The sequence below is a fragment of the Thalia democratica genome, chromosome 4 (assembly GCF_965202585.1).
Source record: "Thalia democratica chromosome 4, ktThaDemo2.hap1.1, whole genome shotgun sequence".
NCBI classification, from domain to species: Eukaryota; Metazoa; Chordata; class Thaliacea; order Salpida; family Salpidae; genus Thalia; species Thalia democratica.
In genome coordinates this window covers 50,472,176-50,492,188 of record NC_139168.1, presented here as the reverse complement: position 1 = coordinate 50,492,188, position 20,013 = coordinate 50,472,176, and the positions used below count along the sequence as shown (strand labels likewise).

Sequence of the window (20,013 nt, the reverse complement as noted above, 5' to 3'; positions counted from 1 at the left end):
TATGTTTTCGTTGTGGTAGACATGCTACTATAATATATGTAGCTAACTATGCCAAAGAAAAACTGGAAAAAGTAGTTGACTATGAAAATTATTTTTTAAATAAATTGTTAAAAATAGATTTGGACAGTAATAAAGTTAAGATTTTAAAGAGTAACTAATTTTTTAAACTTTTTCAAAGTTTCAATATTACAATAGTGTTTTCAGTATAAACTACTTAACTAGATTTTTTAAAATGAAAAAAATAAATGCTTGGAAATGTAGTCTAGGGAACTGGTGTATAAAAAACCTTTCGGTCATCGATTCATATAAGACATGCTTACAGTATCTATCTAAAAAATGTATTGAACTAAAAACCATTTATTTTTTAAACTAAACAACTTAGATTTTAATCAAAGAAAAACACACAATAATAACAAAAAACTTAACAATATACGACAACAATTCTAGAAACAATTTTATATAAATAAAGTTAGCAATATATTTTTTTTTTCAAATTAAACATTCAGTCAATTAAATCTATTACTATTTTCTTTAAAGACGTAAAAAAAAACTAACAACTCAAAATTATATGCTTTGATAAAAAAACCCTCAATTTTTTCAATCTGTTAGTTTTTGCAACTGTTAGTATGTATAAAACAAAATTTTTAACTTATAGTGATATAAAAAGTATAAACATATGACTTATTAAGTCGTTATCGATATTAGAAACTTTAAAAGTGTAGTTTTTGTTTAAATTATAAACAATAAAAAAAACCCAAAATAATTTAAAACTTTAACTTTTATCTGTACTTTCAGTTTTTGATTCAGGTATTCATCTTTTTAGCAAGTTTTACTGGATATTTAATTGGTAAAAATCGTCAGCAAATAAAGTTTTAACTATGTTATATTGTTTTAATAGGAAATATAATACTTGTCTTTTAAAACATTGTCTTTGAAAAATATATAATTTTGTTCGTCTTTTTTTTACAATTTTAAATGAATACTTTAACATTTTTTTTTTTAAATAATAGTAAACGAGCGTGAACTTGGCTTGAATGGCTTTTTTTGAAATTTTATTTAAACCAAACTTTAAAACCAACTACTTTCAATTTATTTAATGCTAACTTGGAACTTTTTTATTTATTCTAAAGAACGTTCTTTTGCTTAGCTTTTCACAATAGTTTTAATGGATTTGGGGTTTTACTTTTGTAGTGGGGCCCCTTTGAAAATTTAATATTTTTTTGCATTTTTTCACTTTGCAACGTTTTTCTTCAAAAATTTTTTTTTCAATTATTTTTACTATTAATATACTTACTAAATTAAGTTTTAAGACGTTATTATTTTTTTTTTCAAGCATTTTTTTATAACATATGCTTAAATAAGTTTCTCAGAAAAGTTTTAAACTTGCACGGTTTTGGTTTTGTTTTTACATGGTTTTATAGCAAAAGTAAATCGTTTTTTAATAAGTTTTATTATTAACAGACTTACATAGTTAAGTTTTATATCGTTATTATATTTTTTCCTAACTTATTATTATTTTTTAGATATATGACCCGTACGAGTTTTAATTTTTTTTTTACGTAATGTGAGAGATTTCGTGATAAAATGCTCAGAATTTAGGTAAAACTTAAATGAGTATATTTAGAACAAAAAAAATCCCGAACAACAAACTAACAACTTTCACAGACATTAAATTTATACAAATTGTGTATTAAATTGTAAATAAAAAATAAAAGCTTTAATGTTTCCAACCATAAATTATATTAGATATATAACTTAACTATTTAATTATGACAATTTCTTTTAATTTCCTTATTTCATGAATATTTAATAATGACTTTACATGAATGAAAATAACACTTCAAAGATAAATAAAGCTTTTTTTTACTTTAAACCATCTACAACGCTGTTTTAATTAAAAAAAAGATATCGTGTTATCATAAAACTATGCGCTTAACACAAAAAAAAAACTTCTTTTGTAAAAATATCAGCTTTTACAACTGAAGATTAATATCTAAGTCTAAAAAATTAATTGTAACAACATAAGAAAACCATTCAAATACAAAAAAAAATTAAAATATTAAATTAGTCTCTTCAAAAGAAAAAAAGATTAGTTATCATTATATAAATTGATTAATAAATATATACTTCCAAAATGCTACAATCTAGACTAAACCAACCCTGTTAGAGCCTAATCAATGTATTAAAAGATAACTATTCTTAGAAAAAACTTAATTATTAAACAAATCTTATAGACAAATGAAAAATATAATTTACTAAGTTGCTCTTATGCATATTAGAAAATATCATTTTTTCTTTGTTGACGTAAAATACCCTTAAAACTATTGGTTACTACAGAAAAAGAGTTTAAACTAGTATAAAATAGAATACAAATCGAGTATTTAAGAAAATATAGTTACTTATTGTAAGCAAGAAGGTTTATTAAACTTACTTATTATAATCTTATATCTTATTTTAATTACATTGTAAAACTGATTACATTTATAATCTTTAAACTATCGACATAAAAAAATAGTATTTAAAAAATAAAAGGGTTTAAATATTGTACAAATATATTTTACATCTACGGTTGAAATTTTATGTTAAAATTATTAAGTGTTATCATTGAATTCAAACTGCTATGGGCTGCCGCAGTCAGGTCCAAAATATTATTTTATTACAGACTTAGTTTTTTTGGTACTATACTTTCCTTTAAAAATTAAAAACTAAGTTATAGTCTTTGAAAAACTACCACCAACCTTGGTTTAACATCTGCAAGAATTGTGTTAAATGTTTTTTGTTTTCCAGCAACTTGCTTGATTAACTAAAACTAAATGCTCAGTTGAACCAAAATCTTATTCCTCTTAATAAGCACTTATGATAATGAAAATAAAAAACATATTAAAGTTTTTATTAAAGTAAAATTTTACAACTGAAATTAAGTCAAGATTAAGAATTTTTAATAACTAGAAGTAATAATGTGCAATAAGTAAAAACTAATTTTACTAAAAATGGATAAGCTTTTATATACACGTTAATTTTTTTTTGTATGTGCACATTTGTGTTAAGTAGTCTGCATATAAACTAATTAACTGTGCACAGAAAAATAAAAGAAAGATAGGTTGTAGTTAGTGAAATATTTTATTACTTTTTATATTGCTAAATTGATTAAAGATGTATCTTTACAAACGTAAATGCTAAATTTAGTGCAGATACAAAACTAATAGTATCTTTTTATGAATAAATTATATTTTAAACATGTACATAACATTTGTGACGCGTGTTACTTTTGTTAGGGGGTACGTAAAACAAATCTTTTACATTAAACTAACTCTAACTTTTACATTAAAAAAAAGTTTAGTAAGATGAAAATACTACAGTTAAAAAGTCCTTTTTAAACTAAAGTTTTAAATAAATACTAGTTTTAACTATTTTATAATATTTGCTTCACCCTAAACGACCCCCTGGTACCTAGTATGCCAAAAACTTACTTTTTTAGTTTTTTACTTTGCACGTCAAATTGTATACATTTGAAACAACTTGTTATTGTTTTTTATATAGTTTTAAATAAAGATGTGCAAATTAAATATTTTATTTACAACCAGGTTTCGGTTGAAAAAAATTGCGACCTTTTCAAGTATAACAAAATTTATCTAAATAAGCTCTTTACATGTCACTAGATTGAGCAAGTTTTTTAATTAAGACAAATTAGTCTTACAAAATGACTTTCAAAGATATAAAATACTTAATTTACAAGAAATACATATAGAAAGCCAAATTGTATTTTTTCACATTTTAAGGTCAAAATAATATATATTTTATAATAAATTTTATATAAAGAAATTCCCCAAACTACAGAGTTTCAACGATAAAAATCCTATGATCAATAAAAACAGTTAACGGGTAAAAATAATTAAGAAAATAAGCTTTAAATGCTCGCAGATGCCTTTTGCCGACCCCTGAGCTACAATTACATGATAGAAGTAAACTATTTTGTTATTTAACAGACGTGCAATGTAAATACTAAAAAATTAAGTATAAGCTAAACCGCACAAAAATAAAACCATTAGTTTCAAACTTGATAAATCAACTGAAATAACAACTAAAGGAAAAGAGCAACAGCCGACTAGTAAAACTCTATATATTCATTTAAGTGAAATTTAATGCCTCATACTCGTAAAGTCCAAAACTAGCTTCATGCATGCCTAGTGACAGAAGAAAAATATCTAATATTAGTATTTTTATATAACTTATTGTATACATTTTTAGTTTCGTGAAGATTAAGGACCTAATTACTGCCTTATTTTTTTTTGTTAAAAAAGTGAAAGATTTGTTACTGATGCATTAATTATTTCTTACTTTAAAAATTGTTTTAAATTTAAGTGTTATGCTTATTCAAAACACAATAATTCTTAATTAAACACACAGTACTTCGGTATATTTTTAAAATTTTATAAAGTGAGATTTTTTTTAAACTAAATTAAACTTATCATGTCTATTTAAAATTCAGCTGAAATGAGACAGTCCTTTTGAATAAATATAAAGAAAAAAAAAGGATAAATTTAAAACTAATAAATTTATCAGAAAAAGTACTTTTTTAAAAGAGTACCCAACTTAAAAAAATGTAAAACGTACAATTTCAATTCCCAAACTATATTTATTATATACTTAATAAGATCAAATAAAGTTGTTCAATTTTCTTTGAGGTAACATTGAAACAGTATAGTTTTGGTTTATTTAAAGACGAAAATTAGAGTTCAAATTGAATTTAAGGAGATGAATACAAATTCAACTTTTCAAAATTTCTTTTTATAAAACAATTTTCTATACAACATTAAAAAAAACAGTTATATAAATAAAAATCTAATTTTATCTGAAGAGACCTAACCTAAGCGGCGAAACATTGTTTTATAAAAGTATTTTCTGAAATATTTAATTTGTAATTTAGTTTCTTACTATTAGATAAGTCTCAGTAGTATGTTAATAAAATATTTTATTTGTTAGTAACAACAAGCAGTTTAAGGTACAGCAACTCTTGCAATAGCAATCAAAACTTACTATTTTACTATATAAAAACACATTTAATGAAAAACTTCTATATTAATTATTATGTAACTGTTAAAAGTAGTTGTATTTGTTGGTGCTAAGATAATTTGCTCGTAAACTTGTATGCTTTTTTGTTTTGATAAGGAAAAAAAAACATCAATTTTTTAATTATATTCAAATTTGAATGCAAAAATTTTGTAATGACGTTTTTTGCAAATACTTTAGACCCATTTAATATTTAGACATATTTAGATCAGGGTTGCCACTCGTTTTTTCAAAATTTTTTCCAGGTTTTTCAAATTTCTTCCAGGTTTTTAAAAGTACACGTTTTAGGTCTATTTTTAGTTTAAAGTTATATTTAAGGTATGAAACTGTGTTAAATAGTAAAAAAAGATTGAAAAGATACTGTAAAGCTACTTAAAATGTGTCTTTTAATTAAAAATTTTTGGTGATGAAAATTTTTATTTATTTATATGATAAATCTTTTGAGTCAAACCTAAATTTTACTACTAAACATGTTAAAATTCCTAAAAATTCCAGGTATTTTATTCAAAATTCCAGGTTTTTCCAGTTTTTTTTGCCTAAATTGTCAAATTCCAGGTTTTTCCAGGATTCCAGGTAAAGTGGTAACCCTGTTAGATGTATAAAGAAACCATAACTAACACAGATACAAACTTCCAGTACAGACTAGAAATAATAGTAGCAGTTGAAGCTAGTAAGGCAAAGTTATGTGAAAAACTACATGATAAAATTAAATTTTATAAATTTAAGTTAATTACTTGTTTATTTTATTTCTATAATAGAAAAAAATAAATACGTATAGATTATCAATAAATTTTCTCAGAAAATTAAAATAAAGGTATAAAAAATGGAATGAAGAGATAAAATGATATATCATATAAAGAAATAAACAATAAATGACATAAGTTAGATTAATTTTAGTTTGAGTACATTATTATACTTAAATATAACTTTTGAAAAAGTTGCGTATTTAATTCAACTTAAAATTTTAAAAATGTTTGAACTTTTCTTGGACTTTAACTTGTTTACTAGACTGAAAAAAATTTTAAAAACAGCTTTACATATACAAAAAAAACGACTTGAAGATTAATAAAAAAAGTATTGAAATATTGTTGTAGGAAAAATAGCAGCGAAAGCAAAACATTTAAACATATTTACACAAGATGATTTTTAAAGGCATCAATGAAGTAAAAACCAAATTAAATGTCATCAGAAGCATTATTAAAATAACACCAGAAAAAAAGTATTTGACTAAAATAAATTTTCAAAAACTGGTTTAATAAATGAAATTGTATAAACATCAGCATCTTAGTAAAATCTTTTGGGGTGCAGAACTATTCAAATTCGGACAATTCAAATTCCAACAACTCAAATTCTTAAAATAAAAAATGCATATGTAGGTCCTATTAATATCTAAAAGCTCTTTTTTTTTGCAAAACATTAAACATTTTATGAGATATGTCTTAAATAAAGTAAAAAACATAGTTATTTTAATTAATTTTAAATATCTTTAAAAAATATTTATGATTTTGCAAAAAAACAAAAAATGGCTTGTAAATTAAAATAAGATCTACATATGTGTTTTTAATTTTTTCAAATTTATAACACTTTTTTAAATAAAGTCTTTTAAATACTTATTTAAGAATTTGAATTATCGGAATTTGAGTTGTCCGAATTTGAATTGTCATGTAATTAATCTTTTGATTCTTACTTTTATTTTTAGATAATCTTGTTGAAGACATAATTTTTAAATGGTAATTTAAAATTATAAAACTTGATTGAAAAAACTGATGTAAACTATAGGCTATTAAAAAAAGCATTGTATATTTTTTATATTTGAAAATCAATATTAAAATTAAATCGTAGAACATAAAAAACTAATAAGACATATTAGTGTAAGTATACTTTAAGTTATTATTAAGTCAAAACTCATTGTAATCAATATTTATTACAGTTTTTAACAATTCATAACTTAACCACAATCTTTTAAAAATTGTCATAACTATAATTATAAGAATACAAAGCGTTTTAAAGAGCTAATCGGACAATAAGAAAAACAAAAGAATATTTTCAAACAAACAGTCAACTATTTTCACTGTTTTTTTTAACTAAAATTATTTAATATTTTTATATTTTTTATTAAACTATACTTAGCTGCGTCAGTTAGTTATAAAGTATTGATTTAGTAGATTGGGTATCTACATTAGAACAGTTACCAGTTGTGGAAATTCCTTTCTTAACGCGGAGTTCGTTAATTTTTGATTCCACGACACTTGTCAAGCCCTTTAAATCCTCCTCATACTGACTCTCAATTTGGTTTATTCTCTGTTGAATATTTATTCTATGTTGTTGATACACTAAACATTTTTAACAAATGACAAAACAGAAGAACAAATTATAGTGTTAAGAAATATACACTGTTATATATTTTAAATTAGTATTGATTGTAAGTCGTTATTAGTAAAAATAAAAACAATATATGTTAAAGAAATGTCAAAGGTTTATCGAATTACTTGTTTGATGACCATACATAATTTTACCTGTACAAAAAACATTTTACTAAAACAGATATTGGAAAATTATATAAAAGCCGCACAACATGGCTCTATAATATTCAACTCACGGCTTCAGACTCATCTTCGAGCGTATTTTTTATTTCTTTTTGTTTATCTTCAACTTGGGATTTTCTCGCTTGTTGTTTCAATGTTAGCTATTATAAATTTTGTTAATAAATGACAAAAAAAGAGAAGTTTTCTTAATGATAAATTTTATTTACTACCTTAAATTATTTTGAATCACCTTAATATTATGAAAAATCAAATAAAATATGTCTAAATCTCGTTAACACATAATTTTAAAATTTTAAAAAGATACAAATAACTAGGTATTTTGGAGTAAAACTTTACGTTATCAAAAAATTACTTTGACACGACATACAACATCACCTATTAAAACATTGCTTAATATTTTGTTATATTTAAATAAGAAACACTCAATTTAGACTAAAATTTTTCTATAACTAACTAGTATTATATTAAAATATATAAAAAGACCTTCATGAGTTCTTTGACACTTGAGTCAATATGATTTTCAGTAATTTCGTCTCTTTGACGCTGTACCTCTTGCTTGTCCAAGTTCACTGGAATGTTACTGAGAAGGTTGCCTTTCTCCCTGTCTTTCCGATTAGTCACGTCATCTTTCTCCCTTTCAAGAGAAGCAATTTCGCGTTAGGTATTTTATTTGCTTGCATTTAGATGTAAAAACTTAAACAGTAATTGTACTAACACTACTAATGATCATAAAAGTCAAATACTTTTAACTAATTGTAATAATCTATAGTTCTAGAAAAAAACTAAAGTAACCGGTGAACTTTATATTTTAAATTTTATAAACATTTTATAACATTATTTAACTTCATTATTTATTTTATTTGTAAATAGTTATTAAATTAAGCATATTTAAATTAAATAGTATTATTTTGTAAGCTAATAAACAAAATATCGGAGTTTTTAAATGTTGTTTATTCAAATTTATTTACTAACAAATTTATTCACAAAACAATATTTTACTCAATTAATAATATCTTCAGTTGAAATTAATTAGTTTATTGAACGATAAAGTCACGCTCAAAATATTTGGTCCTAGGTGCACGAATATGGATACCTTTTAACGTCTTGTCCAAGACAAAATTAAAATATTTATTTATAGAAACATTGAGACTTAGCTTAAGTTTACTCACTATATTTAAACACATAACAAAAAACTAATGAAAACTGGTAAAAAATCTAATAAACTAAAGGTGAACTTTTTTTATTATGTATTGAAAGGTAGTTTTTGAGTTAAAGCTAAGCCTAAGTGTCTCTATACATGTTTGTTTTAATTTTCAGAATTTAATTGTTACAGAGGATCATAATATCATTGATTAACCGAGTAAACTACTAATTTATGAATAAATATACTTGTATTTATCTCCTTAATTTCAAGTTGAGAACTTTGGTTGTTACTGTTGAAGAGCTCAAAATTAAGCTAAAAAAGCTTAATGTATATAATAAATAAAAATAAGTTTAGCAGGTAACTAACTTTTTACAAATTTTGTTTAAATTTTCAATCTCCCATTTTTGATGATCGATGACTATTTGTTCAAACTTGTTTATTATCTGTCAGAAATTTTACAAACATAAAAAACTGTCTTACATAAAAATTTTCATATAAACTACTAAAATTGAGAAAAAATAAAAGTAAGAACTTGTAAAGAAATGTGTAAAACATATTTCAATATTAGCTTACAGTATCAACTTGTTTTATTTGCCATTCCTTGTCTTCAAAAAGCTGATTTCTAACAAAAGCTTCAAGATTATCTTGCTTTTCAGAAGTACAAAATTCAGTATCTTCACTAACTAAATTGAAATATTTAATGATAAAAGTTTAAACTTTAAGAAACATATGATTGCATACAAACTACTGTTCTACATAAATTTAAGTAAAAATGCTTTACACTTCGCAAATAATTATAGTTTTCTTTTTTTTATCTTAAAACAAACTTTAGTTAAAAGGCATTTTTTCTAGGAAACAAACTTATAAACTCAAGAGATGATTATGTTATTTAAATGGTGGTCAGAAGCAGAAAAAAAATACAAAACTTTTTTTTTAATAAAGTACACGAAATAAATAGTTACATTATTTCCTGCATACAGTTGAAAAAAAGTTTATACTGTAAACATTTGAAAAGGATTGGTAAAAATACAATAGAAGAATATTAAAAACGAAAATATTTTTTATTTTGTGAGGAACCTATTGAAATTGCAAACTTTAATCTTTTATTTCTTAAAAAACACTTTGAGTTATTTTAAACAGTAAAATAAAAGTCTAATAATAGTTTGATAAAACTTTACAAAATATACTATAATCAAGGTAGACTCTCAATTATTCATTGTTTTTTGAAACATAAAAACGACTAATGTTAAAATTATAAAACTATTTTCTTGCTATATATTGATGTTGAATTCTTAATATTAAAACAATAACAGTAAGATTTGAATGTATCAATCCTTTTCTGAGTTTTTGAACTGTATATTTTAATGGTAAAACTTCATTATTACATTTATTTATTATACGTAACCAATAACAGTTTTCTAATTTAACTATAAGAAAAATTAATGAATTATAAGTTAACTACATTGTTAGCTTGTTTAAATTTAAAAAAATTTGTAACTTACTAGTCTTTTTTTTTCCAAACAACTTAGAAAATGCAGATTTAGGTCTATCTCCAGGGTATATAGTGAAATAGTATTTTGCAAAAGCCTGCAATTATTATTAAAGTATAAAGATATACTAAACTTAAAAACTTCAGTACAATTTTTTTGTAAATATGTTTAGCTTTAAATTATAGACAGACTTCAAAAAGTAGTCTGTAGAAACTACTAAGTATAACATTATAACCTATGTTTTAAGTTTGTTATTGTTCGTTTATAAATATTATACAAATCCATATACATATATGCTTAAGATAAGCAATAACTTACAAAAAAGTTAGCTGTGATTTTGATCTTAAGTAAGATTTTAATGATAAAATAAACACAATGTAATTTGCTTAGAAAACGTTTTACTTCTTTTTGTTTGTCCTTGTAATTCTTTTTATTTCTGTCTTGCTTATTCATAAGATTATTGTACTCCTTTCCTAGCTTGATATCATTAAGAGTATTAGGATGGTATTCCTCAACTGTATTTTAAACAATTACTGAAGTTTTTTTTTAATCTTAAAGTAACTAACTAATCTAATTCAAAATACGTATAATTTATTTTGTCCGCTAGTGTTTCAAAACTCACGATCGTTTTCTTTTTTCTTTTGTTTTTTGTCAATTGATTTTCCCAAATCTTTTATAACTGGTTTCTAAAACAAAAATACTTTTTAATATTATATTGTGCTGATAATGCATATTTTAATCTTCAAAATTACTGCCAGCTGCAAATTTTAGGCGCTTCTGATTGGCTAATGTTATACTTTCTTTATATTAAGATTGGGTTAATAAAGCTTTCTTTTTTCGATTAATTTGATATATGCTTGGGTAAGGTGAACTAGGGGCAAAAGGGTATAAATCAAACGTTTTGGGTAAAATTGGTAAGAGATGGGGGTTTAGACGTTATTAATATACTGTTGTATTATTTCTTTACCCCATTTGCGTAATATTTTTGACAAAAATATTCCTGAACTTTACTACTGCAACCGACCCTAAAAATACCGGTTAATAGTTTGTTAATACACATCCTAACGAAACAAGTTCGATTAAAAATATAACAACAACCACAATTTGCACAGTACTACTCTTTATTTGACTGACATATCTCTTTTTGGAACGTTTAACAATTCCGTGGAACTGTCTTAATTGTTTAAGACAGAAAACATATGTTATTTAAATAAAGAAAAGTACTGTAAAAATTGTTGTTATCATTAACTAGTTTTTATAAATTTAAAAGTTATATACGCAAATAAACTAAAGACACTAAAATAATAAATTTTTATTGAATTTTCTGTACATGAGCTGCCCAACAAATAAAGCTTTATTGTAAGGTGTTAGCATTCTTTTTAATGAGTATATAATTGGCTTTTGTCTTTCAAATACGCGTTAGTTGAAAAAACCCGCTGTGGTGTTTTTTATTTTTTGATCTCATAACGACCTAAGCTACTCAAGTCGATTTCAAGTGTGACCAGTGCAACATTATATCAACGTGGTCAAAATAAAATAGCTTCTCAATTTCCGTTTAGGGGCAGACTCTAACTAAAGAAACCGCTGTGATCTACTATTGTGTAACAATAAAATCGTGAAAACTGTTAGCCGATTCTTTTATCTTTATTCATGTTAAATTTTTTATAGATTTCACTTGATAAGTGATATATATATATAACAGTTCTTTTGAGTTTGCTTGTATTCTAAACAGTAATTTTATTAACAAAGTATATGACAGCTATACTAATTGTCTATCATTTATAACTTGAAAATATAAGTTACATGTAAGTAAGAAAAAACATTATTTGTAATTTTAGTATTGTATGTCACTCGTAAGTAAAGCACGCAAATCAGTTTAAGAATTTAGACCACATTATCTACTTACCCCTTAAACAGACCCTTGTGTTTACAGTAATACTTACTCATCAAGTTCATAAACATTTTCTAAAACTATTCAGTAAACTCTTTGCAAATGAATTGATGATCACAAAAAGTACCCGAACTTTATTATGCAAAAAGTTTCTAAAGTTAAAAAACAACATGTTAAAAACTTCTCGCAAAAAATATAGTGATACTGACTACTCATTATTCAATATTTAATAACATGTTGAAATATTTATTTAATATCACTATTGAATAATGAGTAGTCAGTATCACTATATTTTTTTGCGAAAAGTCTTAAAACTATTTTTTCTAGCTGACATGTTTCTAATTAGCCAGTATTTATTTCGGCCATCATCAACGAAGTTGAGATGTTTTATGCCATCGATAATAAACAATGAACTTTACCGCAAGATCAACAACAACAGCATCCGAGACAATCCTACGACCGTGATTGGCTTTCAATGACGGCTAAGGTAAAAAATTTACTCTCTATTATATATATATATAAGTGTTTATAAAAAAATGTTCTACAATGTACTAAAACGGAACTAATAAGTTAAATTAAATTATTTTATAATACTGTGTATGTATTTAGTATAAAGTACTTTAACCACCTTATCACTAGGCTTGTTGTTTCCATTTTGAATGTTACTTGTATTATAATTAATTATGCTTTTGTCATTACTTTGGAAGGGTCTGGTTTTAGGATTAGGCTTCCGGTCTAATATATGTCTAGCAGGCGGATCACCACCTGATTCTGGTTCCTAGCAAATTAAACTTTATTTAATTCGACTGTGTGTGTAAAAAGAAAATATTTGCTGAAATTTAAACTTTTTTTTTACTACAACATTAAGCAGAGTTGCCACAGGTTTTTGAAAAATATCTTCAGGTTTTCAAAAGTACAAGTTTGATACAAGTTCTAGTATAAAGTGAGGTTCAAGGTAAAACACTGTCTTAACTAGTATAACAACATTGCAAAGACATTTTAATGCTACTTTAAATGTATTTTGAATGAAAAAAAAAAGTTACAAAAAAAATTAACTATATGACAAATTTTTTGTGTCAAATTAAAATTTCATTAATTTACATGTAAAAATTGTTTTAAATTCTAGGTTTTTCAGGATTTTTTTTTTCAAAATTTCTCAAATTCCAGGTCTTTCCAGGTTGTTTCATTTTGGCAACCCTGAATAAGTCTATAGTTTTCAAAATTTACTTTTGAGTCAACTTTAAAAATTTTATTGTCACAATTGACAACTACTTCTAAATTTACAACAAAACTTACTTTAGCCTCTATTAAACCTTCTTCTTCTTTTTCTTCTTGTGTCATCAACTTTTTTAGTGCCTTAAGTCTGTCTTGTTTTAATTGTTCTTGCCTCTCTTTTTCTGCAACTGCTTGTATCGGGTTGCAAAGATCATTAATCATTTCTGTTTAAATTTAATTCATGCACTTATTTATACAGCACTAAACCAAGCCGCATCTTGTGATGACCATCTAATTGTGATGGTTGAAAAATATCTCGGTTTTACCGAAGATGGCCAAAAACATTACAAGTTATTAGTTTGTATATAGTAAAAAATACATTAATTACAAACCAGATTGTTATTCAGTTTTACCACTGAACGGGTTAGTTTTATATAAAGTAAGTTTATTTATATAAACTGTTAAAATGTTTAAACATTCTAACAACTACTTAATAAAATAATTTTAACTAACTTGATTTAATTGACATATACTATCAATATAATTAGAAAGCAACGATATTTTTAGTTGTTTTAAAACAAAAATACTAAAGTACATTATTTTAAGAACTTTTTATTATTTTTTACAGTTTAATAAAACTTTTTTTTATGAACTAAGTTATATATAAAAAAAAAAACCATAATTCAAAGCAGATTACAGCTTAGTTATAAAAGTATTGAATTAACTTTTCAAATAAAATAAATAACAAACTCAGGTCATCATTGCTAACATAGTCACCAACTTCAATGTAAACAAAAACAGATTGCGTTGTCATTGGCTGATTACCTTCATTGTGCAACGTTATATACCTACAAAGACAATTTTAAGGACATAGTGAAATTTATTATATTCTGTTGTAGATTTATGTAGCTCATTGTATCGTATTTAATTGTTGTTACATTTACATACCGGATTTAATACAGGGTTGCCACTCATTTTTTCAAAATTTTTTCCAGGTTTTCCAAATTTCTTCCAGGTTTTTAAAAGTACACATTTCTGGGTCTCTTTTTAGTTTTAAGTTAATTTCTACATAAGAAACTGTGTTAAATAGTATAAAAACATTGAAAAGATACTGTTAAGTTACTCTAAAAGTGTTTTTAATAAAAAAAAATTTGATGATGACAAAAAATCTTACTTATATGATAAATCTTTTGTGTCAAATCGAAATTTTACTACTGAAAATTTTAAAGTTATTAAAAATTCCAGGTTTTTCCAGGTTGTTTTTGCCTAAATTGTCGAATTTCAGGTTTTTCAAGGTTTCCAGGTAAAGTGGCAACCCTGTTAATATAAAAAAACTAAACAAAATTAAATAAGTAGCTATCTTCATAAACGATTTTCGAAAATTGAATCACTATGTGCTCTAGCATGATAGTGCAATAGACGAATCATTTTTAAATGCTTCATGGAGCAAAAAAACGATCGACGCTTGAAACAAAATGAATTTATGTCAGCGTACTTTAGATATGATGTAGCATTATAATTTAGGTAAGAGTTAAACTTTACAAAGATAGAGAATGGTACCCGTCAGTTTAAGATATAATGTCTTCAACGAACTACATTCGGTTTACCAAGGAGTGACACCAATAAAAAATAATGCCCAAAGTATTGTCTTCTGGCTTTATATCACACAAGACATTGACTCTATTCAGGCCAAGTGTCAAAGCTAAAACTGCAATCCACCTTCTCAGCCACCATTACTATACAAATTAACTGATTCTCGTATAAGTCCTTTTGAGAAATTATTTGCAAATTTATACCAATTTCCCGGAATAAACTTGTTAGTAGCGGGCGTGAAGTTGTAAAGCTGGCAAGAAATACTTATTCTCTACAACTACATTCTTATTTTCTATATTCTGCAACTTCAGCGGAATCTTTCAGGTTCGTTCAGCAAGGTTCGCGTGAGTTGAATAAGTGCCTCTGAGATTTATTCTCTAGACTTGTTGTAATATTCCCTAGAATTGAACAATGGACCAGAACTTACGTCTAGTGTAACAGAGGTATTCCATAAAACCTGAAATGTTACGCATCGATTCGCTTCCGCTTACTAACCAAAATCAAACAGAAAGGTAGAAGTAGCTGTCAAACAGGTAAAAAGGTTGCAAATATCAAATGTTGTTGGAAGCCTGGACAACAATAAGTTTTTAAGTGCGATGCTTTATTTTAAAATCGGGGAGTTGCAGCCCCTCTATTTTATTAATAAATGTCTACTGCAGAATTAAAGCAACTATCCTCCACGAAAATGGGACAGGATTGATGTGATAAGATAAAGGAGGCGCTACCACACGATCACGTGATAATTAAATCTATTGTATTGTTAACAGATAACTGCAAGTTTCTAAGGTTGTAGAACCCTATGTCAAATAGTATTTATTTAAAGGCTTTCAATGATAGCTGTGGGAAACTAACCAGTCAGGAATTTTGTGATTTTCTGAACGATGTTGGTGAAAATTCAAGTTATACCGCTACCGATAAACAAATTTCGAGTCAAGTAGGATCGAGCGCGTTCCTGTTTTGACGACTCCCTAATAAGTCACTTGCCTTGAAGGTGGATTGAAGGAAAACAATTCACCAGAAGAGTTTAAAAAATGAAGTAAATGGACCAGAGAAACAGATAATAAGCATTCCTAATTAGCCACAAAATGATTTTGAAAAATTTAAAATGTTTTTATAATAAGTTCTTGTAGATTTTTGATGAATATTTATTGTTTAAAGTTTTTTTCAATTTTAACTATGCTAGAATTCTGCTTAATATTTATAGAGTTTAACTAGCTGTTAGAAAAATTGTCAGCTCATTGTATCTTTATTTACTATTTATTATTTTAACAGACCGTTCATTATTTGTAAAATAAATCTAGATGAACATAAATAAAGAGGTATTCTTTAACTATAACAAGTTACAATCTTTTTTTACAGTTAAATTACTAAAATTGATAAAAACTTTACACTCATTATATTAGCATATATAGTATGATGAAACTCCTTCAAATTTTAAACTACAATTACTTCTAATTTTATTTTTAATATTCTTTGATTACATATACCACTTTCTAAAAACATAATTGGAATAAACCATTTATAAATTACTACTATGTGAATTCAGTACATTGATATTGATAAATCGAACCTGTAACCGGGTTTGATGTAAAGAAATGGAAAAAATCTTTGACCAATCAGATTGCCACTTGAGTCCATCACAGCGATACGAAGCATGGCTAAGTCAGGAAGAATAATCTGTTGACAAGATATCTATGTATTTCTTTTAAATGTATAACTTTTATGACATTAACATGTTTGAAGTATATACGAGTTCATTTTACAACTGGTTATTTTTTTTCGTATGCTTTAATATACAATAAAAAATACAGAAAAGCAAGAAAAAAATCAAAAATTATAGGCAAAACTAATTTAACAAAGAATAAAGACACCATTATAAGTTGATAATAAATAACTATGATACGAGAAAAAAATAACTACTAATATCACTATTAGTTATTTTTAAAGTTATTTTCTTAAAATTTTTAATATATTATACTAATTATATAAAATCATAAAACAATTGTAATAATTTTTATGTGCGTTTTTCAAAATAATTTTAATTTTATTTATATAACAACATTTTATCTGTTTCTTAAAATTTTGTCTACATTTACTTTTATGCAAGATTTTAGTTATCAAATTAAAGTGAAATTCATTTAAGTAGAACAAATTTAATTTGATAATACTAAGAAATTTAAAATGATGACTACAATACGGTTCATTAATACACAATTAAAGTGATGCTTACAAACTAACTTAATAATTATATCTTAATAGTTTTTATAAAAAGTTTTGATCATGTTGTCAAAACTTTATTTTAACTTTATCTTGTTTCACGGCACACGTAAGTCTAGGTTCTGATAGACTTCTGCCAATGTTTTTTTAAATAGTTTAATCAAAAACATAAATTCACTGGAACAAAATTATAATTTTGCCACGTAAAATATGAGTAGAACTCAATTAAGTATTACTAGCATCACTTAGAATACGACTAGATGTCAAGAACTAAGCTCAGGTTAAAAAATACCTTATCATGTATAATGTTTGTTTAATGTTCCAAGAGGCAGTAAAATATTAACATTACCTGTTATAAATTACTAGTTTATTTTTCATTACATACTTTTTTGAATAAGTACATAGGTGAGTTGTAAAATGGATTTAACGAGTTTGATTCAACAATCTTTGTTCTAAACTTTTTTCTATAAGTGTCTACTGGAATACCAAACATATCAACTTCCACGTATGTTGACAGCTTTGATGAAGACAAAAATTGTCCTGAAATAATCTGTGAGAAGATTTTTAATGCATAACTAGTAAGTAAGATCTACTTTGAATCATAAAAGTCAAAAATTTAATCGTAAAATTTTCTTATAAAAAACAAACACTACAATAGTATTTTATCTTGACATTACAAATCATATACATTTAATCATTATGACTTGATTTGAATAGTTTAAGAACAAATACTCTTAAATAAAAAAGCAATAAATTAGAAAAAACGAAATATTCATAAAACAATTTATAAAAACAGTGTATATAAAACAAAAAATCATTTATTTAACTATTTAGTTATGAGCATTATAGGGTTTAACACAAAAACTTGTCAATACACAACATATACGATTAATGAACACTTAAAATGTGTCAAGTATAAAAATTGATACTAAGTTAATGTATATTCAAGGATTTTTAAGATAATTTTTTTTTAAGTATATCTATCGATAAACGTATTAAAGCCTTAAAGTTCTAAATATCCTGAAAAGCAAGACCCGTCGAAAAGTCAAGACAACTGTTTTTGTACGCAAATACTTCAAACTAATGACGTTTCGCTGACTATAAAATATGAGCATATTCACGAAGTTTGTATATACAATAATGTATAATAGAAATACCATGAAAAAAAAATTCAATACGTATGTGAACAGTTTATCTATTCAATTCTGTTTGCCAATAGACATACTAACATCATATATACAAAGGGTTCCATGACAATTGAAATTCCGTCAATTAAAATTCTTATCAAACAAATTTTAAAGTCCATACCTTAAAAATAACTTTAAATTTTAAAAGTAAAAAATATACTAGAAAATTTATTAAAAAAAAAGTGATAGTAAAACATAATAAAAGTGAAAACTCATAATTACTAATAATAGGCATATTTTAGAAAGTTAAAAAAATTTTATGCATGTTTTAAATAATAATTTAACTGCGTTTAGGCATGTCTTAAATGAAAGAAGCATTTCTTAAAAATTAAATACGATAATAAAATTACCAGAAGGTTCAAATTACAAGACTATGAAGAATTTTTTTTTAATATATTTGATTAAATAACAAGTATATAGCACTCTCTAAAGTTTTTTTGTAATAGTTTAATATATATTTCTTTACTTTTTGTCAAAAATTCACAGTATAACAGAACATAAAACTATAAATAGTCTATCACTAAAAACAAAAAAAAAGTTAAAACTAACAAAGCAATTATTAAGCGTAATAAATAATCACTGTAAAGGAATCATTAATTAAACATAAATACTATTAAAGGAAAAAGTTGGTAAATTAAATAAAGAAACTTAGTAATCAAACTCTTTTTGTTTGCAAAATTCTGGTTTGTTTAAAAATTTAGAGATAGCCTCTAACTTAAAAAAGTTAAAAAATATATTACAACGATTAATTAGTTTAAATCTAGATATCTTATATTTCCTAGCTCAATCTCTATTATTTATTAATTGTTCTGCAATTGATGAATATCTCTAGCTGTGTTTTTGGTTGCTGTAGTCTTAATTTCAGGTTCTTATTTTATAAACTTTAACACGCAAGCAGGTAAATGTTCCTTGATCCTGGTTTTGAAATGCCTTGAAGTTTATCCGATATAGTTTCTTACAAAGAAGCAATTGAGTTTGTACACTATACAATTTTTGTTTAAGTCTGGTATAGGATCCTTCAACTACAATTTTAATATTGGTTTTGAGACAAATACAATTCTTAGATTAATTTGATTGTAAGTTGTTTTTGTTAAGTTTATTACTCTATTCTCAAACACACGTGATGTTTCTCAAAAATATGGTAGATTTAAAACTGATGGGAACTTCTCCGTTTGTAAATCTTAGGTTTGTTTAGGTTGTTATCATGTGATTTTATAACCCTCTTAATCAAATCTGGTGGGTATTTATTTTTTATTAAAATATATTTTAATTTCTCCGACTCAGAATGAAGGAGTTCTTTAGAAGAGATATTGTAGGCTCTATGGTATAGTGTTTATTAAGTTTACTTTTCGCTTCTTACTGCAAAAAGATTGGTAGTGTAAATACTGCCCAATGAAAGTTGTTTTCCTACAGACATTCGTTAGGAATTTCGTTTCATCTTTTGTTAACAATGTATCTAAAAATTGCCGTTGGTTGTTCTCTTCTACTTCTTTAGTGATAGATATTTTTTTATGCACAAAATTTAATTTTTGTTTTAGTTTTCTATTTCCGATATAAGTAACAATCATCAACATATCTAATGTAGACAACCTGTGACGAGAAATCTTTAATCATTTTAAATTCTAAATCTGACAAAAATGTTTGCAAGTGTTGGGCCCAA

General features: G+C 24.9%; 1 protein-coding gene across 3 annotated transcripts in view; it reads right to left on the bottom strand.

Annotated features, from left to right (window-relative positions):
- Window positions 1-6,857: 6,857 nt before the first annotated feature.
- The window catches only part of LOC145834266 (1-phosphatidylinositol 4,5-bisphosphate phosphodiesterase beta-3-like), a 55,337-nt gene continuing 42,181 nt past the window's right edge, over window positions 6,858-20,013 (bottom strand). For all 3 annotated transcript variants that reach the window (XM_082941649.1, XM_082941650.1, XM_082941651.1), the window contains 13 exons: window positions 17,552-17,716; window positions 16,520-16,626; window positions 14,107-14,204; window positions 13,438-13,580; window positions 12,770-12,919; window positions 10,873-10,936; window positions 10,653-10,765; window positions 10,263-10,347; window positions 9,334-9,443; window positions 9,127-9,203; window positions 8,100-8,250; window positions 7,670-7,756; window positions 6,858-7,371 (listed from right to left, as the gene is read on the bottom strand). In XM_082941649.1, the coding sequence (XP_082797775.1) occupies window positions 7,210-7,371; window positions 7,670-7,756; window positions 8,100-8,250; window positions 9,127-9,203; window positions 9,334-9,443; window positions 10,263-10,347; window positions 10,653-10,765; window positions 10,873-10,936; window positions 12,770-12,919; window positions 13,438-13,580; window positions 14,107-14,204; window positions 16,520-16,626; window positions 17,552-17,716 (1,512 nt within the window). In that variant the 3' untranslated portion in view covers window positions 6,858-7,209. The remainder of the gene's footprint in view (window positions 7,372-7,669; window positions 7,757-8,099; window positions 8,251-9,126; window positions 9,204-9,333; window positions 9,444-10,262; window positions 10,348-10,652; window positions 10,766-10,872; window positions 10,937-12,769; window positions 12,920-13,437; window positions 13,581-14,106; window positions 14,205-16,519; window positions 16,627-17,551; window positions 17,717-20,013) is intronic.